This window comes from Grus americana, chromosome 23, assembly GCF_028858705.1.
Source record: "Grus americana isolate bGruAme1 chromosome 23, bGruAme1.mat, whole genome shotgun sequence".
Taxonomy (NCBI): domain Eukaryota; kingdom Metazoa; phylum Chordata; class Aves; order Gruiformes; family Gruidae; genus Grus; species Grus americana.
The window spans coordinates 3917076-3935232 of record NC_072874.1 but is presented as its reverse complement, the minus strand read 5'-3'; the positions used below and the strand labels follow the sequence as shown (position 1 = coordinate 3935232).

General features: G+C 47.9%; 1 protein-coding gene across 2 annotated transcripts in view; it reads right to left on the bottom strand.

Moving 5' to 3' along the window:
• Nucleotides 1-37: 37 nt before the first annotated feature.
• Nucleotides 38-18157, bottom strand: part of WASF2 (WASP family member 2) — a 33016-nt gene continuing 14896 nt past the window's right edge. Inside the window, exons 1-9 of one of the 2 annotated variants that reach the window (XM_054802083.1) lie at nucleotides 16760-16855; nucleotides 16302-16455; nucleotides 12218-12352; nucleotides 11542-11695; nucleotides 10288-10405; nucleotides 9015-9145; nucleotides 7307-7462; nucleotides 5008-5531; nucleotides 38-4530 (exon numbers count right to left, since the gene is read on the bottom strand). In XM_054802083.1, the coding sequence (XP_054658058.1) occupies nucleotides 4373-4530; nucleotides 5008-5531; nucleotides 7307-7462; nucleotides 9015-9145; nucleotides 10288-10405; nucleotides 11542-11695; nucleotides 12218-12352; nucleotides 16302-16431 (1506 nt within the window). In that variant the 5' untranslated portion in view covers nucleotides 16432-16455; nucleotides 16760-16855 and the 3' untranslated portion in view covers nucleotides 38-4372. Of the gene's footprint in view, nucleotides 4531-5007; nucleotides 5532-7306; nucleotides 7463-9014; nucleotides 9146-10287; nucleotides 10406-11541; nucleotides 11696-12217; nucleotides 12353-16301; nucleotides 16456-16759; nucleotides 16856-18157 lie in introns of those variants that run through there. The other variant, XM_054802082.1, reaches the window with a different exon arrangement.

Below are 18157 nucleotides of genomic sequence, written 5' to 3'. Positions count from 1 at the left end.
TGCAATTGGGATCTTCATCCAGGGGTTATTGAGCTGATTATTAAAAAAAAAAAAGTAGTAGGAAAGCCTGGCTTACACAGCAATGACAGGGAAAAGCACGGACAGACATTACACAGGAACACAGAAGGCAGCGAGTCTGCGCCGGGATGCACGGGTCCGGACACGGACCAGGCTCCGTTCCCCCAGCAGCAGCAGCTTTACACCCGCTGCATCCGTGCACACGAGGCAGAATCTGGCCATCGGTGTTTATTTTGCAGGGGTAAGAAAACCAAACAAGTCTACAGTATTTTGCTCATGAGGTTGTGGTTTTGTTTGGGTTTTTTGGTTTTTTTTCTCCTTTTTCTTTTTTCTAAGTAGAGTTTCACTGCTGAAACTCCTTTGGTCTGAAGTGAGTAACCCCCTGCACCCTGAGAGCATCCGTCAAGCATCACCCTTCTGACCCCCAGGCTGGCTGAGTCCTTCGAGGGCACTTCCCATCTCTCCTCCCACCATATCTTCTGCTCAGCAATAAACCCCCAAGATACAAGTGGAATAATTACTCTTATAAATATATTTATATCATGTCAGAAAATAAGGCACTTCAGGAGGGTTACAGCTCGTCTAATTCTATGACATTCTAATCAAGAAGAAAAATGGGTTAGTTTCTGAAATGAATTAAAATGAACGTTAATACAGTAATAAAAACATCGGATCCACTTCCCACTTCAAGGCTTTGTTTAAAAAAAAGAAGAGAAGAAAGCACCCCCCCCGAAATCCAACAGCAATGAAACCTGACCCGGGGCAGCTGCATCTGCCCCACGCGAGGCCCTGCCAGCCAGCTCCCCTCCGGAGCCCGCCAAGGGCAGGTACTTTCAAAAGAGGCACGTTAAATAAGTTCACGGACTGAAAAAAAAAAAATATATATATATATATATCCTTTCCCTGAAATGAGACTCTGCACAGTTTCTTGGCCATCTGGGACCTCCAGGAGCCCCTTCCCTCGATCTGGTCTGGTGCTTTGGGTCTGATAAGGAGAGGAGAAAGCAGTGAAGGTCACCGACTGCGGATGAGGCTCCAGGCTGAGCCCGGGGAGCCGGGACGAGGCTTTCCCTGCGAGCGCGGGAAGGGGGGCGGCGGGGGAGAGGCTGCCGGGAGCAGCAGCCAAGCACTGCAGGCGAGGACACCGGGAGAATGTTTAACCAGGAACGCGGCGCCGGGAAGGGGAAGGCAGCGGCGGCCTGCCCAAACTTGCACGCCCTGAGCAAACGGCTCCCAGGACGGGTGAAATGGCTGCTCTGGCTCTGCGTCTCCGTACGGACACGGGTCGGGCTGAAATGGAAAGACGGGGAGGACCCCAGCTGCCAGCTCTCGCTTTTGGCTTTGTGAAATGCTTGAGGTTTGCCTGCCGTGCCGTTCAACCCAGCCTTACGCTGAAAAAAGGGGAGGAAGGAGTAAGTTAACACGAAATGACAAAGATGGCAGGGGAGTCCAGCACAGGCCCTCGGTCTACGTGGGGCAGCAGCCCTGCAGTTACAGCACAGCTGCTCTGTCTTGCAAAGGTTGTTTTTGGCACCTCTCCTCTTCCCCTACTGGTTTAAGAAATATTAAAGCTTACTTGGTGGCCCAGTGCTCTGCGATTTTGCAACCATACTCAAAGCTGGTCGCTTTACACCAGTTGTTTCTCAGGGATCTAAACTCTAGGCTCATACCACTTTTTTTTGCAATCAAAGATTTAAAAAAAACAAACCCAAACCTTCCCTACCTATCCACAACCCTTCTGTTTAGGATCCAACAGTTTTGATTCTCACCTCGGGACGTGAGTTTGAAAGCAGAGGGTGGTTACAGCAGGCTTGCACGGACAAAGCAGCGTCCCTCCCGCTGCCAGGAGGGCCTTGCAGAAAGGCGAGGCAGGCAGAGGAGCAGACTCCACCCGCGGCCATGCCGAGATCGCCCACACAGCATCCTTGTGCAACAGGCAGCGCGTGGGGCAACCGTGTCCCCAACGCCCCGAGGCACGGCCCCGCCTGACAGACCATCCATCTGGGTCACAGAGAATATGGCACTTTTCTGTATTTCACGCGACAGGAATACTCGCTCTCCCATTTCCCAACAGGGGCCAAGTCTAGTTAAGGCATTTTAAAATTAACCCAGGTTTGGCATTTGCGAGCTCCTCACTTCCCTGTGTGATAACGCTGTCAGCCTGGGTTAGCTTAAAGGTCCATTTTCCCCAGGAACCTGTCTGCGAGAGAAGCCAGAGGAAGATGCTTACAGAAAGAGCAGATAAACAAGAGGCAGTGATTCTCCCCTAGCCCCCTTACCCAGCTCGCAGCAATAATCAGTTTGCATTTCCAAGGCCCTCCACTGCACGATGGCTCACTGGCACTTGAGGGGTTTGTTTCCTCTTCCAGAACCTGGAACTAGCACTGCTCAGATGTTCCCAGCCCACTGGGATGCCTCACTGTCTATGCCCTTCGCATCCTGCCTAGCAGCCGATTTGTGGACAAAAATCCGATGGTGTAGCAGTCCGATAAGTCTCTCTGGGTCACGCTGGATCTCAGCTTGATCTGCACCCCAGAAAAACCCATCCTCCAGGCCCTCAGCTGCTCCGGCAAAGATTAAAAATGCACACGCACACACACGCAAGACATCAGTAAGAACTCAATGGCACAAACTGAAGCCATCAATCAAACCCCAAGAAGGATTTTCAGCAACCTGGCAGCCTCGGGCTGGGCCTGGCGTTCCAGGTATCAGCTACATCATTAAACGAGGCGAGCCAGAGAAGAAAGAACAGGCACAGGCTGGCAAAATACTTTACAATAGGAAAGGCAAAGAAGCTGGAGAGTCGGTCTTAATGGGACGTGCATCTGGTCCCACCACGCGACAGCCGGACCCACCATCTCCTAAAGGTTTTGGACTTGCTTTCTTGCATGACCCTGAGAGCGCCATGTCCAAATTAAAATGCACATCTGTAGCACAGGGAGGGTATTTGTTTCTAGATTTCCAAGATATGCTTATAATCTACATAAGGTAATATAAAACAGCAATAAAACCTAGGTCAGGTAGTTCAAGTTCACCATTTTCTCCCCCTGCCAGTACTGTATCTGTAGTGAGCAGCCCAGGAAATTCATAGGGTTAGTAAGGAGAAGAAATGTTTTCTTAAAATTAACTAATGAATTATCATAACAAAATTACGGGAAAAGACTAGGTTAGGTCTGATGGAACAGATGGGCAACTCAGTTCACATACTAGATGGTTTTAGGCACACAAACTCCCCTCCTTAGGTGGAAGGGAGGAGGAAGCAAAGGTAATACCAGCATTTTCTGCTACTCAAGTCCCTGTGCAAAAAGTATGGTCACCCCGCTAGAAAAAGCACCTCTTCAAACTGACTGCAGCATTGCCCTGAACAGGCCAAAGATCAAAGTGCCTGGTGTTCAGAGAACCCCTCCCCACACCATCTCCCTGCTTTAGGCACTTTTTTTTTTTTTTTTTAAACACACTCTCAGCATGAATTGGAGAAATCAGCAAAGCGGAGTTTCGCCACCGCTCAGCGCTGACCACACAGATGTGTCTCAGTGGGACAGTGCCTCTGCTCTCCCAGAAGCAGGAAGCCAAGCAACTGTTCTGCCCTGGCTTCGCATCCCTTTGTGCAAGTCTCCTTTGGCAGACTTGGCGAAGCAAGTCCAGGCGATTTGAGGAAGGTAAAGGCAGCTTTTCAAAGAGGGAAAGAAAAAAAGTCCCTCCTTGCATTGCACCCAACGCACTCCACAGCCCGAGAGCCAGGAAGCGCACCCCACGCAGGGTAGTCTGGAAATAATACTAGGGGGGTCAAAAGGGGAAAGAATTGTGCACTAGTGCCAAAAACCTGATTATTTGACAGTGGGATGCAGCAGAGAACAGACATTTAAAGCCCATTTTCTTGCAGCACTACCAGTATTCACTGGAAAGGAAGAGCTGTCAGATCAACTGTCTGCTGTTGCAATGAGAAAACTAGCTGAAAATGTCCTTCATCTGAAAGGCCACGCGGCCGCAACAGGATCATCCATCTTTACTTTCAAAATCCCTCAGGATGGAGGGTTTATATGTGCTCTGCCTGGTGGCATCGAGAATCTGGAGGTTTAGCTCTCTTAAATAAGCAACCGTTACACCTCCTCCAGCTAAATCCCAACACCGCATCCTCAGTGTCCGTGAGGAGAGCTTTTGGAAAGGCAGAGCACAGAGTCCTGCCAAAGCCGGAGGGGGAGGAAGAGGGGAGATATGCTGCTGGTTGTCTGAAAACCCTTGGCACATCTTTGGTTACGGGATGAGAAAGGAAGTGGTGGAAGGTTTGGCCACCTGATTCTTTAAGAATATGTTAACCCAGGAGAGAAGGGGAAGAAGGGGACGGGGACTGCGGTTAATCCGACCATTCGTCCTCATCGAACTCCGAAGAGTCATCCTCAGAGTCGCTGTACTCCACAGCGATGCGGCGTGACAGGATCGTTGCCACATCATTGCCCACAACGTCCCGCTTCTCCTGTTCCCGCTGCTCCTCCACCTTGCGGAGCTGGAAGCCTGTTGGGAAGAAGGCAATGGAGGGAATCATGCAAAGGCTTTGGTCACACCGAAATCTCCAAAGCAGCCATCCCTTCTGACACAATCTTCTGAGCAAGGCAGCCTGTCCTCTGCCAGCAAGTATTGGACACGCTGAGGGATAACTCTGATGGTGAATGACAGCCAAGACAAGCTGGGTGGGCAGGTGAAATGGGAATTGGATCGTTTCCGTGCTCCTCTGAGGGGTTCAATCCACTTACAAACTTGGAGCACACCAATTCCAGCACTGCCTTCTCCAAAGGTGCAGGAGGAGGCATAAAACCTTGTGAGGTTGTCATCAGGGTGGGCAGACAAGGAGGGACCACAAGGGACGGGCCCTCAAGCAGCAAGGTAGTCACAGCACTGCTCATGAGATGGCTCCCCAGTGCTCTCACTTGGCTACTGCGGGGATTTCCAGAGGGGGAAAAAAAACCAGTTGGTATTGAAACAAAACCTTACCTTGACGAATAGCTGAAAGCAGATCACTCCTGGCATCGCTAACCGCAGGCAAGGATGACTTGGGCTTGGAGGCGGAGGTGTCCGAGGGTGGAGGAGGGGGTGGAGGACCATCCAGGCCACTGGAAGACAGAGGCGGTGGGCCAGGAGGCGGCGGCGGTGGAGGGGGAGGCGGTGCACTGCCACTGCCCGGCTGCGGCAGCGGAGGTGGGAGCACGCTGGCATAATCGACTGCCGGAGGTGGCGGTGGTGGTGGCGGGGCAGCAAACTCGGGGTGAGGAGGGAAAGAAGGGGGCGAGGGTGGCGGTGGGGTTCCTGGGGATGGGAAGCCCATAGGAGGTGGTGGAGGGGGGGCGCTTCCCATCGGTGGTGGTGGTGGCGGTGGCGGCGCCGGAGGGGGAGCAAAGCCCGGCCTGGCTGCTGAGGGGGATCCGATCGGAGGAGCTGGTGGCGGGTGACTTGGGCTAACCAGGCTGGATCGTTTGGTCCCTCCAGAACCAGAACCTCTTTGGTTGTCTACAGGATAGCTGTTGCAGCAGAAGGAGAGAGAGAAATAAGGCCATTAGCTGCAAGGCCAGATTAGACTGTACAACCTCAATGTTAATGCAAATCGCGTGTGCTTGTTGCAGTCCAGACAAAAATCTAAGTTCCAGCTTTAACTGGTGTTTCCATGAGACTTCACTCCTTGGGTTTTAGTTCCCTTGCAGTGTTTCTTTTGGCCTACACCACCAGAACAAAGGAAAGCTTCTGGGGACTGGCAGAAATGCTATCATCCATCCCATCTCCCAGGCTGACAAGAACATGAGCCATCTCACCTCTCTGCCAGAGGCCAGGCGTCACGTCTGAGCTCAGAGCAGCCTCCTGGCTTAAGAGCTCCTGCAGCAACACAAGCCACTACCCCTCCACGCTGAGGTCAGACTTATGACACGCCAAGCAGGGATGTCTACCGTGATAAATCACACAAGGACTGGTGGTTGTGCCAGGAAAGCATATGCTACGAACACCTGCTAGGAACAGATCTCTTCACCGGATTCCACGGCTCAGAGCCGGAGTGCAGCAGCCATGTCTCATAGCTTGCCGAGGGGAGCGAAGAGGAAGACATGGAAACCCAACGTGCTCTTAAGGAAAACACCGATTCATGAGTGACTGAATCTCCCATTTATGGAAGCTGTGTTTATACCAGAAAACACCACTGCCCATAAGATACTGTAATATCCTACGTACATGTAAAGAAGCCCTAAACCGACATGTCCTTCCATGGTAAGACAGAAAAATAAGGCACATTTACCACAAAAACGTCACAATTTTTCACAGTGCTGATCCAAGACAGACTACTGGAGATCAAAACTAGCTCCCAGGGTTCTTTAAAAACAACCACCAAAACAAAACCAGTGAGGGGAGATCTCTGTGGCTAGGCAGAGATCTAAGCAACTGCATAAGGCAGCGTAAGCTTCATCTGAAAGCTCGTTTCTGCTCTGCCCTAGAGGAACATGCTACAGAGCAGAGTGCTTGGACTCTGACACATCAGAAGAGCCTTTTCTGCGGCATTGCTGCCTTTGGATAAGACGGAGACAAGCTAACGCAGTCCTGTCTATCAGGTATACTTCCTCCTGTTACTCCTGACTCAGTTTTACTGCCTTTAAAAAAAAAAAAAAACCCAAACAAAAACCAACCTACTCTGTTGTTTCACCTTTTGTGTCTTGAGCCACTGCTGGACCATAGCTCTCATCTCTGGAGGTGACTGAAAGTCACCGTTTCATCCGATACAAAGCAGCTGCCCTGAACTTGCACTGAAGTCTCTGAGGAGAAGTCAGCTGGCATGCTCAAGTCCTTTAAATTTAACTACATCTACATCTTCAGCACCCACGTCGTGCATTTGTCAAAGATCATAGGGCAAATGGTAAGAAAAACAGAGGCGAAAGCAGCCGTTCTTTGCACAGCTCTATCAGGAACATAAATCTACGTACCCTGGAACAACTGCAGTGGAAAACCGATGCAGTGGAGCCAGACCATTAATTGGGACCGCACTCTTCTAAAAAGTGAAATAAAACTGCTCTAGTTCTCACCCAAGCCCATTCTCCCATTTTGTATGAGAACAACGACAGTGGTTGGGATTTATGGCAAGCTGTGCTGCCTGTGCCTCTGTCCCTGCCTGCAGTTGCACTTCCCCTCCAGACAGGAGCATTCTGGTTCCCATACAACGCCCGTTAGGAAGTTATGCTGAACTATCTCAGCCTGTCTCATGTCATCCTTTTACACCACCTACTATTCCTTGGTGACAGAAGGGATCCCGTAGGCTTACCTAAATTCCACCGGGGGTGGAGGCAGGCTGTCATCTGGGAATGAAGGAGGTGGTGGCACAATAGAGTCAGTCTGCGGCGGTGGCGGGTAGCAGTTCACGTCCATGCTTTCGTTTGAACCGATGCTGCCGTTCTGATACACCATGTTAGAGGGGTACCTGAGCGAAAGCGAGACAAGCAATTTATTTAAAGAGTTCAAGGCAATGTCTAAAGCTCATTTTTCCCCTCACTCACAAGAGCTTTGCCTCCTGGAAGGGTTACAACAAACAACTGTGCAGCAGTGATATTAACCAAGTGGATGGATCAGCCTGCAAGATTTAGAAATGAGGTTTTCTAGCAGGAATGGCTTTTCCCAGCACAGTGGGACCTGCCTTTAGGTGGGACCTTATCAACCACCACAACAGGACACACCAAACAAAACCTTAAAGAAACATAAAAGAAAAAAGAAAAAAAAAAAAAGAAAAAAGGTCTCTATTTCTCAAAGCTTCATATAGGAAGAACCACGTACAGCTGTATTAGTTTGTTCTGCATAATCCTTTGGCTAGAATTTGCCCAGATGCTCTCGTGTTTGTTTATTGCTACCACACACCAGAACAGCACAAGTACATATTTTAATGAACAAGAAACCACCGAAATAATGAAAATATTTTTCTTAACATTTGATTGTAGAAAAAACACTTAGAAGAGTGCTTTGACCAACTCAGACTTGAAGGACTCCCAGTTACATTGGGTACCATCAGTGGCAAAAAAGAAGAGGTACTTAAAGATGCCAAAAATAACCTTGAGAGCAGACTATCAAAAAGAACCCAAGAAACAGCAATGCCATTAAAAGCACGTATCCAAAGCTCAAACAGTACTGAAAGAAAAGACCAATCTCACACTCAACTCTCCGTGAGCTCATTTCACTGTGGGGTGGTAGAACCACCCCATTCTTGGGGGCTCTGGACCTCAAGTGAAATCAAATCCATGAACATGCTTACATGAGAAAAAGACAGGAGCAAGAAAATGGTGCTGTTGTGCTGCGCAATTCCTCTGCTAGAAACCAAACCTGTTCTCCTATTAAACTAAAAGCAAGTTTTATTTTTAGCTGGAGAGTGTGATTTAAAGAGAGATTTTTTTCTTATATGAAAGGAAGCTGCAAGGACCGAGCAAGCGAGAAGTGCATTGTGGGGAATTCGGTCTGCTTCCAGCCTCGCTGGTGTCAAAAGTTAAATGAATTCCCAAGCCAGAAGCGCTAAAGAGAGATCTGTAGCTTGAAATACTTGGATGGGAACTGCCCCCGCTTCAACTTTAGGGTGTGAAGAGCCATTTATGAAATGTAACAAAGCAATCACACAATACCACCGAGATGCCACCCCGCTCCTCAGCGTAAGGCCCAGAGGCTAGGTGTGGCAGGAAGGGCATCACGACCGGGTAGGGAGCCAAAGCTCTCAACACTTCTGTGCCCACAAGACAGGCAGCCGAGAGCAGACTTACTGCCGAAGCTGTTCCTGCCACCTTGTTCAAACCGTGTAGCTCCCTGATTTATTTAGCAAATTTTAAATCAGCAGACGGATTTACTTTGGAGAATCTGATTAGTGGCAGTATCGATCCGCACTGTGCAGCAGATCTGGAGAAGCTGCAGAGCAGGGTGAACTGCATTACAATCAACAACGCCCGCCTGCTCCCCCCTCGCTGGGGAGCTGAACAGAGAGCCCCAGACTTGCTTACCCAGCAGGACCATGTTTGTCCTTTGACTCAACAAATTCTTGTCCCATTTTCAGCTTCTCCCACTCTTCTTTCCGGGTTTTGATTTTCCGTGGATTCACATTTCCTCGGTTTGGATTCTCCTTTTTCTCTTTCTAAGGGAGGAGGTATCAAACAGAAGCCTTATTTTGCTTTAAACTCACTGGGAATAGGGAAGGATAGGACAGACCTGTAGCGGTTTTAAGAGGGCCAGGATTTTTAATTTGCAGCCTGATTGCTGCAAGCTCCAAAGATCTCCCATATAAAGAAGCTGATACACAGATAGCATTAAAAAAAAAAAAAAAAAAAAAGAACGACAGCATCAGATTTCCCCAGTGCAGCCCAGACACGATGCCATTGTTACTCCCTGGCACAACCACCTCGAGGGCAGAGTGAAAGCTCAGTTTCCCACATCAATTCAGTTTTCGGCCTCTGTGTCAAGACTGCCAAACCTCACCATCACCTTGCTGGTGTCAAGTGCTTTGGAGTGCAATACAGACAGCTGTCCGCCAAGAACTGGGCTTTAGCTAGCCACGCTCTCTGTATTCTAGCATGTCTTAAATCCCTCATTTGTTATTTCGATAGAAAAATCATGATCTGTTTTGATATTTAATACTCCAGTTGCTCAAAAGCTAAATAAAGTATGCTCAAACCGAATCTTTTATGGTATAAGTTCCAGTGTTGGTAAACATGAGTCCAAATCCCCAGGCAACCAAACCAGGAACTCTACCTGGCATTTTCAGCTTAAATGGCTTTGTTAAGCCTCCTGCTTGCCCCTAATTTACCATTAGGGCCTGGTTTTGCACTCCTGAAGGGACATTTTCTCCTTTCTTTATTCTCCCACAGTAGAATTTATTACACCACTCAACACACTGTGGTGCTGGGGCAGTGGGATTTGCACCGCTTCAACACTGAACAGACCCCCATGCAACATCAGACACGCAGAAAAGACTCTGACAACTTTCTCCCCTGCCAACTGCACCAGCGCTATGTTTTAGGACTACAAATTAAGCCATTATACCCATACAAAGACGGTGGCATTTGGAAAAACAGATTAAGGGTATCTTTGTTTTCTTTTTTTAATTAACAAGGATGAGAGTAAACCAGATGAAAATTTCACTGAATTAATCCCTAAAGAGTTTAAGAGAGCAAACCTGAATTTTGGATATCAACTTTGGAGCCCAAGATTCATTAACACTTCCCACCTCCTATTCTTCCCTGACATGCCTCTTTTGGCAGAGATCTCCCATTTCCTCACCCTGTGTTTCCGCTTCTCTTTCATAATATCCTTGGTGTCCTGAAGCATTTTCTCTTTCCAAAGGTCAAAGAAATATGAAGGATCTGTGTAGAATTTAAGCGCCGCTTTGCCATCATCCCTAGAACGGGGGCGGGGGAAAAACAACACACAAACAAGGACCAAGTCATACATTTGTTTGAAGCCCAAAGAAAACACAAGGCACAACGTCAGATGATGGTTTAGGACCTCCTACAGTGAGGAGGTCAAACACACTGCTCTCGCCTCTGTCCCCCATTTCAGACCAGGCAGCGGGACCCATGGCCTCACTTGTCCCAGCTCTCCCACTTGCCATTGCTTTTGCCCTCACACAAACTCTCCATTACTCAGCACCTGAAGAGCTCAACTGCTCTGAACAATCACTAAGAGAGCAGCAGGTCTCTCACTTCAACTCCCACTTGTTTGTGCTGTATTTTTGGTGTGAAAAAAAAAAAAAAAACAACCAAACTTCTCCAGCCCAGGAACCCTAAATCAGACCAGCAGCGTCCTTGAAACTCATGAGCGAGCACACACACACACACACACTCTCTCTCTCTCTCTCTCTCTCTCCTCCTACTTTGCAGTGCAGCTGCGTCTGGCAGAAGACAGCTGCCTCCAGCTATCTGTAATTACTTTTTACCTGTTCAAAAGATATTTATGGATGTGGGCTAAGTCTCTGTATTCTGACCCCCTTTACTTCTACTACCTACAAGATGAAATCTGAACAGGACTGCTCAGGAGAACTGCCTACACAGCCAGCGTAGGTCACATCAGATGTCTCAGACCAGGCACAGAAGGCCACAGAAAGCATCTCCAGATCTACAGGAGTCTGCTGCACCCACCTGGGTGAGAGCCATTTACAGATGTATGCTCTGCAGTTTGCACTGCAGCTTTTTGGAAAGGAGCCACAGGGCTACAGAGAAGCACAAGAAAAATGCATCATCTGCACAACACCTAGCATGTTTATGCAGTGCCAGCCAAGCCTTGTCCCAAGGCAGTCACGAAAGTGACAGCAGGTAACCAAATATATAATTTTCTAGCTACGCTCATTTGTACAGCCCCAAAAGCAAAGTTTTATGTAATCTAGAGGATGAAGATTTCCTGGTGGATCTCAATTTCCCATTGGAAACAGCTATTTCAATACGGCATGGGATGGGAAATGACCTCCTTGACACATTTGAGAGGAAGAGACACTCCTCTGCAAGGGAACGAGGGGCCAAGGAGGTACTGCAGCCATACCTGTAAGGCGAGAGAATGTTGAGAGGTGGAGGAGTATTGCAGGTCCTATAGGTTTCAAGGACAGGCACGGGGAGAGAATCTCTGTCGAAGAGTTTCTGGTCCTGAGTAGTGGAGCTTTTGAAGGCCTTCCTGGTGTTAATGCCTTGCAGGGAAACTGTAAGAAAGAGGAGAGAGCAAGTGAAGAACAGCTTGACCCAGGCCAATGACACTGAAGATCAAGTAGCAAACATCTGATTTCAGTTGGAGTTCTTGGCATGCTTAGCACTCCTTAAGGTCAGGTTCCTTTTCCCACAGATCTCTTGGGAAACCCAGCAAATCTCAGATCAGGCTGTGCCAAGATATGCTGCTGTATAGACACAGCTCTCTCGAGAGTTGCCAATGTGGTTTTGAACTCCTGCGACCAAGACTCAAGAAGTGCATCGCTATCAAAGTGCTGCAAAGTGAGTTTCCACATGGAGACTTGCTAATGAGCAAATCTAGACTGGGCCAGAAAGGCAACCTGCATGAGCAGCACGGTGCTTTTTCACGAGGGGAGGAACGGTCCCTCTTAGCGGACTAAGACATTCCAACACCCATTGCAGCATCATGCTCATTTTATGGCCGTGAACCAACCACGCTGACTCAACGAGAATCTTTACCACGCTTGGTCTGCAAGGACTGTGCTCCACTCCATTACCTTCTTCCTCTTTGGGATCCAGCTGAGTGACTTTGACTTGCAAGCGGTCAACTCTCTCGACTAGAATGCTCACCCGAGAGGCAAAGGTGTTGGCTTGAGTAAACAACTCTCCAAATATGTCTTCTGCAAATTTACCTGGAATATTAAAGTGTCCATATTACCCTTGTGAGCCACATCAGACCACATTCAGTCTCCCAGCTTATCTTCTTGAAGAAAGAACAAAGAAAGGAAGAATGAACCATGCTTCTTTTCACGTTTGTCAGGGTTGAATTTAACATCCAGGAAGAAAATCTCTGTTCCACCGAAACCTGACATTTCCAAGGGATCTTCGAGCAATAAAGAAGCAATCAAGACAAACTTTCACGTCATTATTAAAATAACAAAATAAAGAGGGCTGACAACACTATACTGGTCTGAATCTGGACGGGTCCGTAGGTCCTTTAAGATTCTCTGCTGTTCTGTTTGTTAGACAAGCAAATACAGTTAGATTTTTATTGCTCTGGAGAATCTCAAAGGCTCCCAGTCTCCAGCAGGCCTGCCTCCAGGGTAACTGGCACATATTTACAAGCTTGAAGTACTCTGGAACTAGAGAGCAGACCCAGTCCTTGATCCTAAAGCCTGAGCTATAACCACAGACGAAAGCACTGACCCTTTTGTTCCTTCAGGTGGCAGTGTCTGAAAAATTGATGCATTCATGTTTATTCTAAATCAAAACCAAAGGGGAACTTCTCAAACAGGGATACTCTCTCTGTAACAGCCTGGATTGCCCAGTGGGCTGCTATGACAAACATCATCCATCGTTTGGACTGCAAGAATGCCTAGGGGCTTGGATCAGGAGCTCGCTGCACCACTTACAGGCGTTAACAAAAAGATATCCCTTGTCCTTAAGAGTCTAAAATCTACACGTACAACAAGAGATGACCACAGGTAGACAGAGACAGGAGAACTGGAAGAAAACAAAGAACTTACAACTAGTACCATCTTTTTGTTCTGCTCTCAGGCATAAACCAAGAATGCGGAGCCCTAACCATGCTGAGGACAAGACTGATCACAACAGACTTGGCACTGACAGCAGACACAGGCCCATGGAGCTCCCACTGATGGGAAACATTTCCAGCCACGGCTGTTGAGTACGAGGCTGCTCCCAATAAGCAGTCTGGTTTTGAAGCGAATCATCATATGGTCAACAGTTTGTTCTGGAATCTGTTACTCCTGAAGATCCTCTCCGACATTCAGGAAAGGATAACCAGTTGGGAGCCTAACTTTAACAGCAATTTTGGAAAATCTGGTTGTCTGCAATGAGTCACATCAGAAAGACAAGCACCCCTTCCACCACGCAATGCAAGGGCATCCCCCAAAGCCCAGCTGCACAAATCCTTTCAGCTATCTAACCTGACGTATCAGCTACTTGTTCATACTCCCATGCAGTCCTCCTTACACTGCCAAGCATGGGGAAGCAGCCAGGTTAAAAATCAACCACCTGCACCCCTTTTGGTGGCAATGCCAGCTTGAAGTGGTTGTAGAAAGCAAATGCTGGAAGTTAACTTCAGCTGAATTTCTCCTTCCACTCTCCTAGACAACACAGACTCCACATACGCTCCATTAACAAGCCCAAGCAGCTTTCCCCAAACTCATGAGAAGGATTTTATTTCTGGAGACCTAAGGGCCAGGTAGCTCTCGCTATAGCCAGGTTTCATGAAGCACTCTCCCATGTTCAACACCAGCTCTCCTATTTGACCGAAGAGGGTGAACGTTTATCTACGGGATAACTGGACACCTCCTAGCAACAGTTAAAAAAAAAAAAAAAGTTGTAATTTGGTTTCTAGTCTAATGAGAACTGAAAATAATTTATGAATTTCACAAGGAACTGCAACAAGCACTAGGGAAAATATAAAGTCTTTGGTTTGCAATGCTGAGTAGTATGCTTCAAGCATAAAATAATATATAAACAGCATTGTATATACCGGTCTTGACCCCGGAGGGAGAAGAAGGGATGGTCCGTACTTCCTTGCCTGTGTAAGTGCACCTGTACAGAGTTATCATCCAACGTCTCACATACCGTTCTGTGTTTCATGCATACTTTTAGATGGGGTAAGGCAGAGATTAATTTTTTGGTTTAGTTACTTTGACTGCAAAAGTGCAGCTTACAATCAGAATTATCTTTGTCATGCACTGGCAGGAAGACAGACGGCATGATTTAATAGGTCTTTCCATCTTTAGCTTGTGGATTCTATAAAATCACATAGAAACGCACAGTCGACTTATACAAAGTGCTACCAGCTGTGATAGTAACGAAGGGTAAACTCACTGGAATATGAAAGTTTGACAAGATTTATGTTTGCATCTTTGTAAAGAGACTGTGGTGCACTAGGCATGGCTGATTATTCACTTGACAGGGCTGTCACAGCCTACTGAACCTGCTTTACGTTCCCGTAATATTCAATGTACGAGGAAGGAGCGGATTTATTTTTCAGAAGTAAGAGAGAGAGAAGGGGCGGGGGGGCGCGGCAGGGCTTTGGTCATTTGGGTGTGAGCGTTCTGTAGCAGTTAGTCTAAATATTGCTTCATTTAAAATACTGCTGACCCTAGGGAAGCAGATAAGAGACGGTGCTCAGCATTTCCTCCCCACCTGCCTGGCTCCCCTCTCACACAGACAAACACGCAAGTGTCAGCAAGAGCCACCTCTCCTGAGTTTTCCCTCCAGCGCTCTCCTCCAGGTATCCGCGACTGGTCCAGCAGCACGCACCTCCTTCCCTGCATCGCCGAGCAAGGCTCCCCGGGTACCTTCCCGATAAAGAAACCAGGATGCAATCTGGCTTCCAGTGCTTCACCCTCTCTGACGAGGTAGAAGCAGAGAAGCTTTGAATATCTGAGCTGCGCAAGGAAGGTCTAAACCTGAAGGATCTCACCACGGCTCTGTCACACTAACCCAGTGCATGCCTTTGGACTGGGATTAGCTCTCTCCACAGCTGAGATTTGCACAGCTTTACTGCCTTCCTCATCATTTCACATGCACGAGATGGATTTTACTCACACTCCACAACCATCTTGGCTACAAGACCTAACGAATGAACAACAAGGGCCAGTTGAATGCAAGCAGGGAGACTGGTCTTGCCTGTGCAGTGACATTTCTACAATCCAACAGAATGTGATACCGACTGGCAGCAAACACAGGTCCAGATTTTAGTGACGGCCATGGTTTTCTCTGCTGGAAAGAGACTGCTCCCAAACTTTCCCTGCCACATTCACGCTATGGTGGAAGACAAGGGGCTTGCTTTGCAGAGCAAGCAGAAGTGCTTGCAGACACCACAGAGAAGCTACACAATATATTAATTTGATTATCAAAGTCTTGCTTCAAGGGCAGAGGTGGCTAATCAGAATCCAGAGCATTCCAACAGACTAAGGAGTCATCCCGGAGAGACCACAATTAACTCTTCGTTTCTCCTATGGCACGTAGGCCCGCATTTTCCCTCCAGCCTTTACAAGGCCAATGGTCAGCCCACTGGAGAGCTGAACTAGGCATCGCTACGGCTCGTGCTGCCATTTGAGCAAGCAGCCCCAAACCCCCAATACTCCAGAGGCAATGCTTGGCTCAGACTGGGGACTTTGGGTCTTGCAACGCAACAAACAGCAGGGGCAAACAGGCGGCTTCTGCGCACGCGCTTTAATTATCTTTCATTAAAAATAAGACTACTGACACAGTGTAGATTCAACAGAGTCAAGCTCCATTTAGTAGCGCGTGCAATTACAGGCACATTCTCTGACACAAGATCCTGGCTGCTCAGAGAGCCTCCCATTTTACAAGCCTGAGTTGTGCTCCATCCTTCCATCTGCAGTTTTGCTGCAGCCTCTCACACACGCATGCACACACACACACCACCACCCCCCTCCCCATTTTCTCTTCGATGGGAAGGCAGTGGGACCAGGGATATGAAATTAGCATCAGATTTCTTTAGGAAAACATTTTAGCATTACCCAGGGAAGGCAGATGGGGGAGAAATAGGAACATGAGAGTAGAAAGGGAGCTAAATAAAGAGCACTAGCGACTCCTGAGGGCAACGCGCAGGCTCGCCATGGTACTCACTCAGGCTGCCCAGCTGTCGAATGACATTTGCCAGGGTGATGTTGGTCATGCATTCCAGCTCGCTTTGAACGCTAGGCAACGTCTGACGGCACAGGTGCCTTGGCTCAATGTTCCTCGTTACTAACGGCATGGTGGACCTGCTTCAGGCACTGTTCTGAAAGATGAAAAACAACCCAAAAAAGAAACAGGAAAGGATTACTCAACCGCAAATTCCAGGCACACCAGAGCCATGGTGTTCGTTTTTCCTGCTCTCAAATGGCTTTATTTATAAGCCTTCTTTCCCCCCTCCCCACTCTTATAAAACCGGTTCATCAGAAATAAAGATCCTGCTGTTCTATGACTTGCAGTGACAGCAAAGCCCCACCAGCTCAGGTACAGAGGCAGAGATGGAAAACTACACATCTTCGCCCACACGCAAGGTGCTGCTGGCATTACCGCAGCCGTTGTTCCCTTCCTACCCATCCACCGCCTCTGAGCAGTCTCCTTCCTCCCACGCTCACGCACGGCGTCTTTGGCGAGTCTTACAAGCTCTTCTTCAGAAATATTTTAAACCTGCAATCAATAGGTTTCCTTAAACCAAGAGGATGAAGACAGGAGACGTTAAAAAAAAAAAATCTCAGCTTCTTCCAGCACACCAAAGCATGCGTGGTGCCTCTCTCCTGGAGCAGCACAGACAGGGCTCTGCTGAAACAACAGGAAGCGCTTGCAGCTGACCAGGAAACTTTCTGGTGACTGTTCCTTATCCTGCAGGCTGCACCCCTCTTCCCTTGGGAAATCCCCCGGGGCCGAGGTTTACACTGGACCATTGTTTTCCTGCTATAGCAGTTTAAAGTTGAGGGAGCTTTAATCAGGATGCAGCACTAGAGTCTGCTCAGAAAGAAGTCAAGATTGATTGTACAACAGTCAGGACAGACTTCCAGTTCTTTCTTTTTAAAAAAAAAAAATAAAATAAAAAAGAAGAAAACATAAGTGTCCGGAAGTTATGCTTTAGACAGAAAATTATTTTATGTGCAGGTCAGTGCCTTGAATTAATTAAAAAAATCTCCTTTGCTAACAGGCTGAAACGTTGAAGCAACAAACAGCTCCCTCTCAGATTGTCCGCCTCCAAGAGAGAGGAGGAAACTTGGGTAAACAGAGCTCAGAACAAGGAGCATGATATGTGCCCAAAATCTTTAAGACTAAGTGAAAGCAAATACATCCCAACTTCTTGATTAATTTAGAAGGGGAAAGAATCACTTTTCTAGGTCAGCTGAGGAACAGCCCAAGAGAAGCAGCCAGCTCCCATGTGATAGGCATGCTGATCTGCTCGGGCTGGGTGTAAAAATAAAACAGGAAGCTAACAGCTTGGGGAACATGGCTTCCTGTCACCAACAGCAAAAACCCAAGAACCATAAAAAATCAGCTGTTTGCTCTTGACTTTGAGCCACCCTTTGATAGTCTCTGTGGCAGCTGGCAGCTTATCTTTGAGGTCCAGGAGTCCTTCCTGGATGCTTTTCTATCAGGGTGTTAAGAGGAAGAAGTGGGCATTATCCCTCCTAATTACCTCACAAGCCAGATTTTGAATTGCTAAATTTGACCCATTAAGGCAGAGGAGTTCAAGAGCCGAAGCATACCGGGCACACGGATATCTCCTGGACAAGCAGATGTAGGTTGCCATTTTGCAACGCCTCTCCGTGAGGAATTTTGCGTGCTTGTCCCTGCACAAGGAACGGGTCCCCAAGCCTGTACACCTTAAAGAAGCAGGGAGTGAGATCTGCATCCAAATAAATAAAAACAGAGACTCTCTGAGGACTGAAGTCCGTGTTGTTCTTCATCGTGTCCAAGCACTGCAGCAGCCATCAGTAACTGCTCGCATA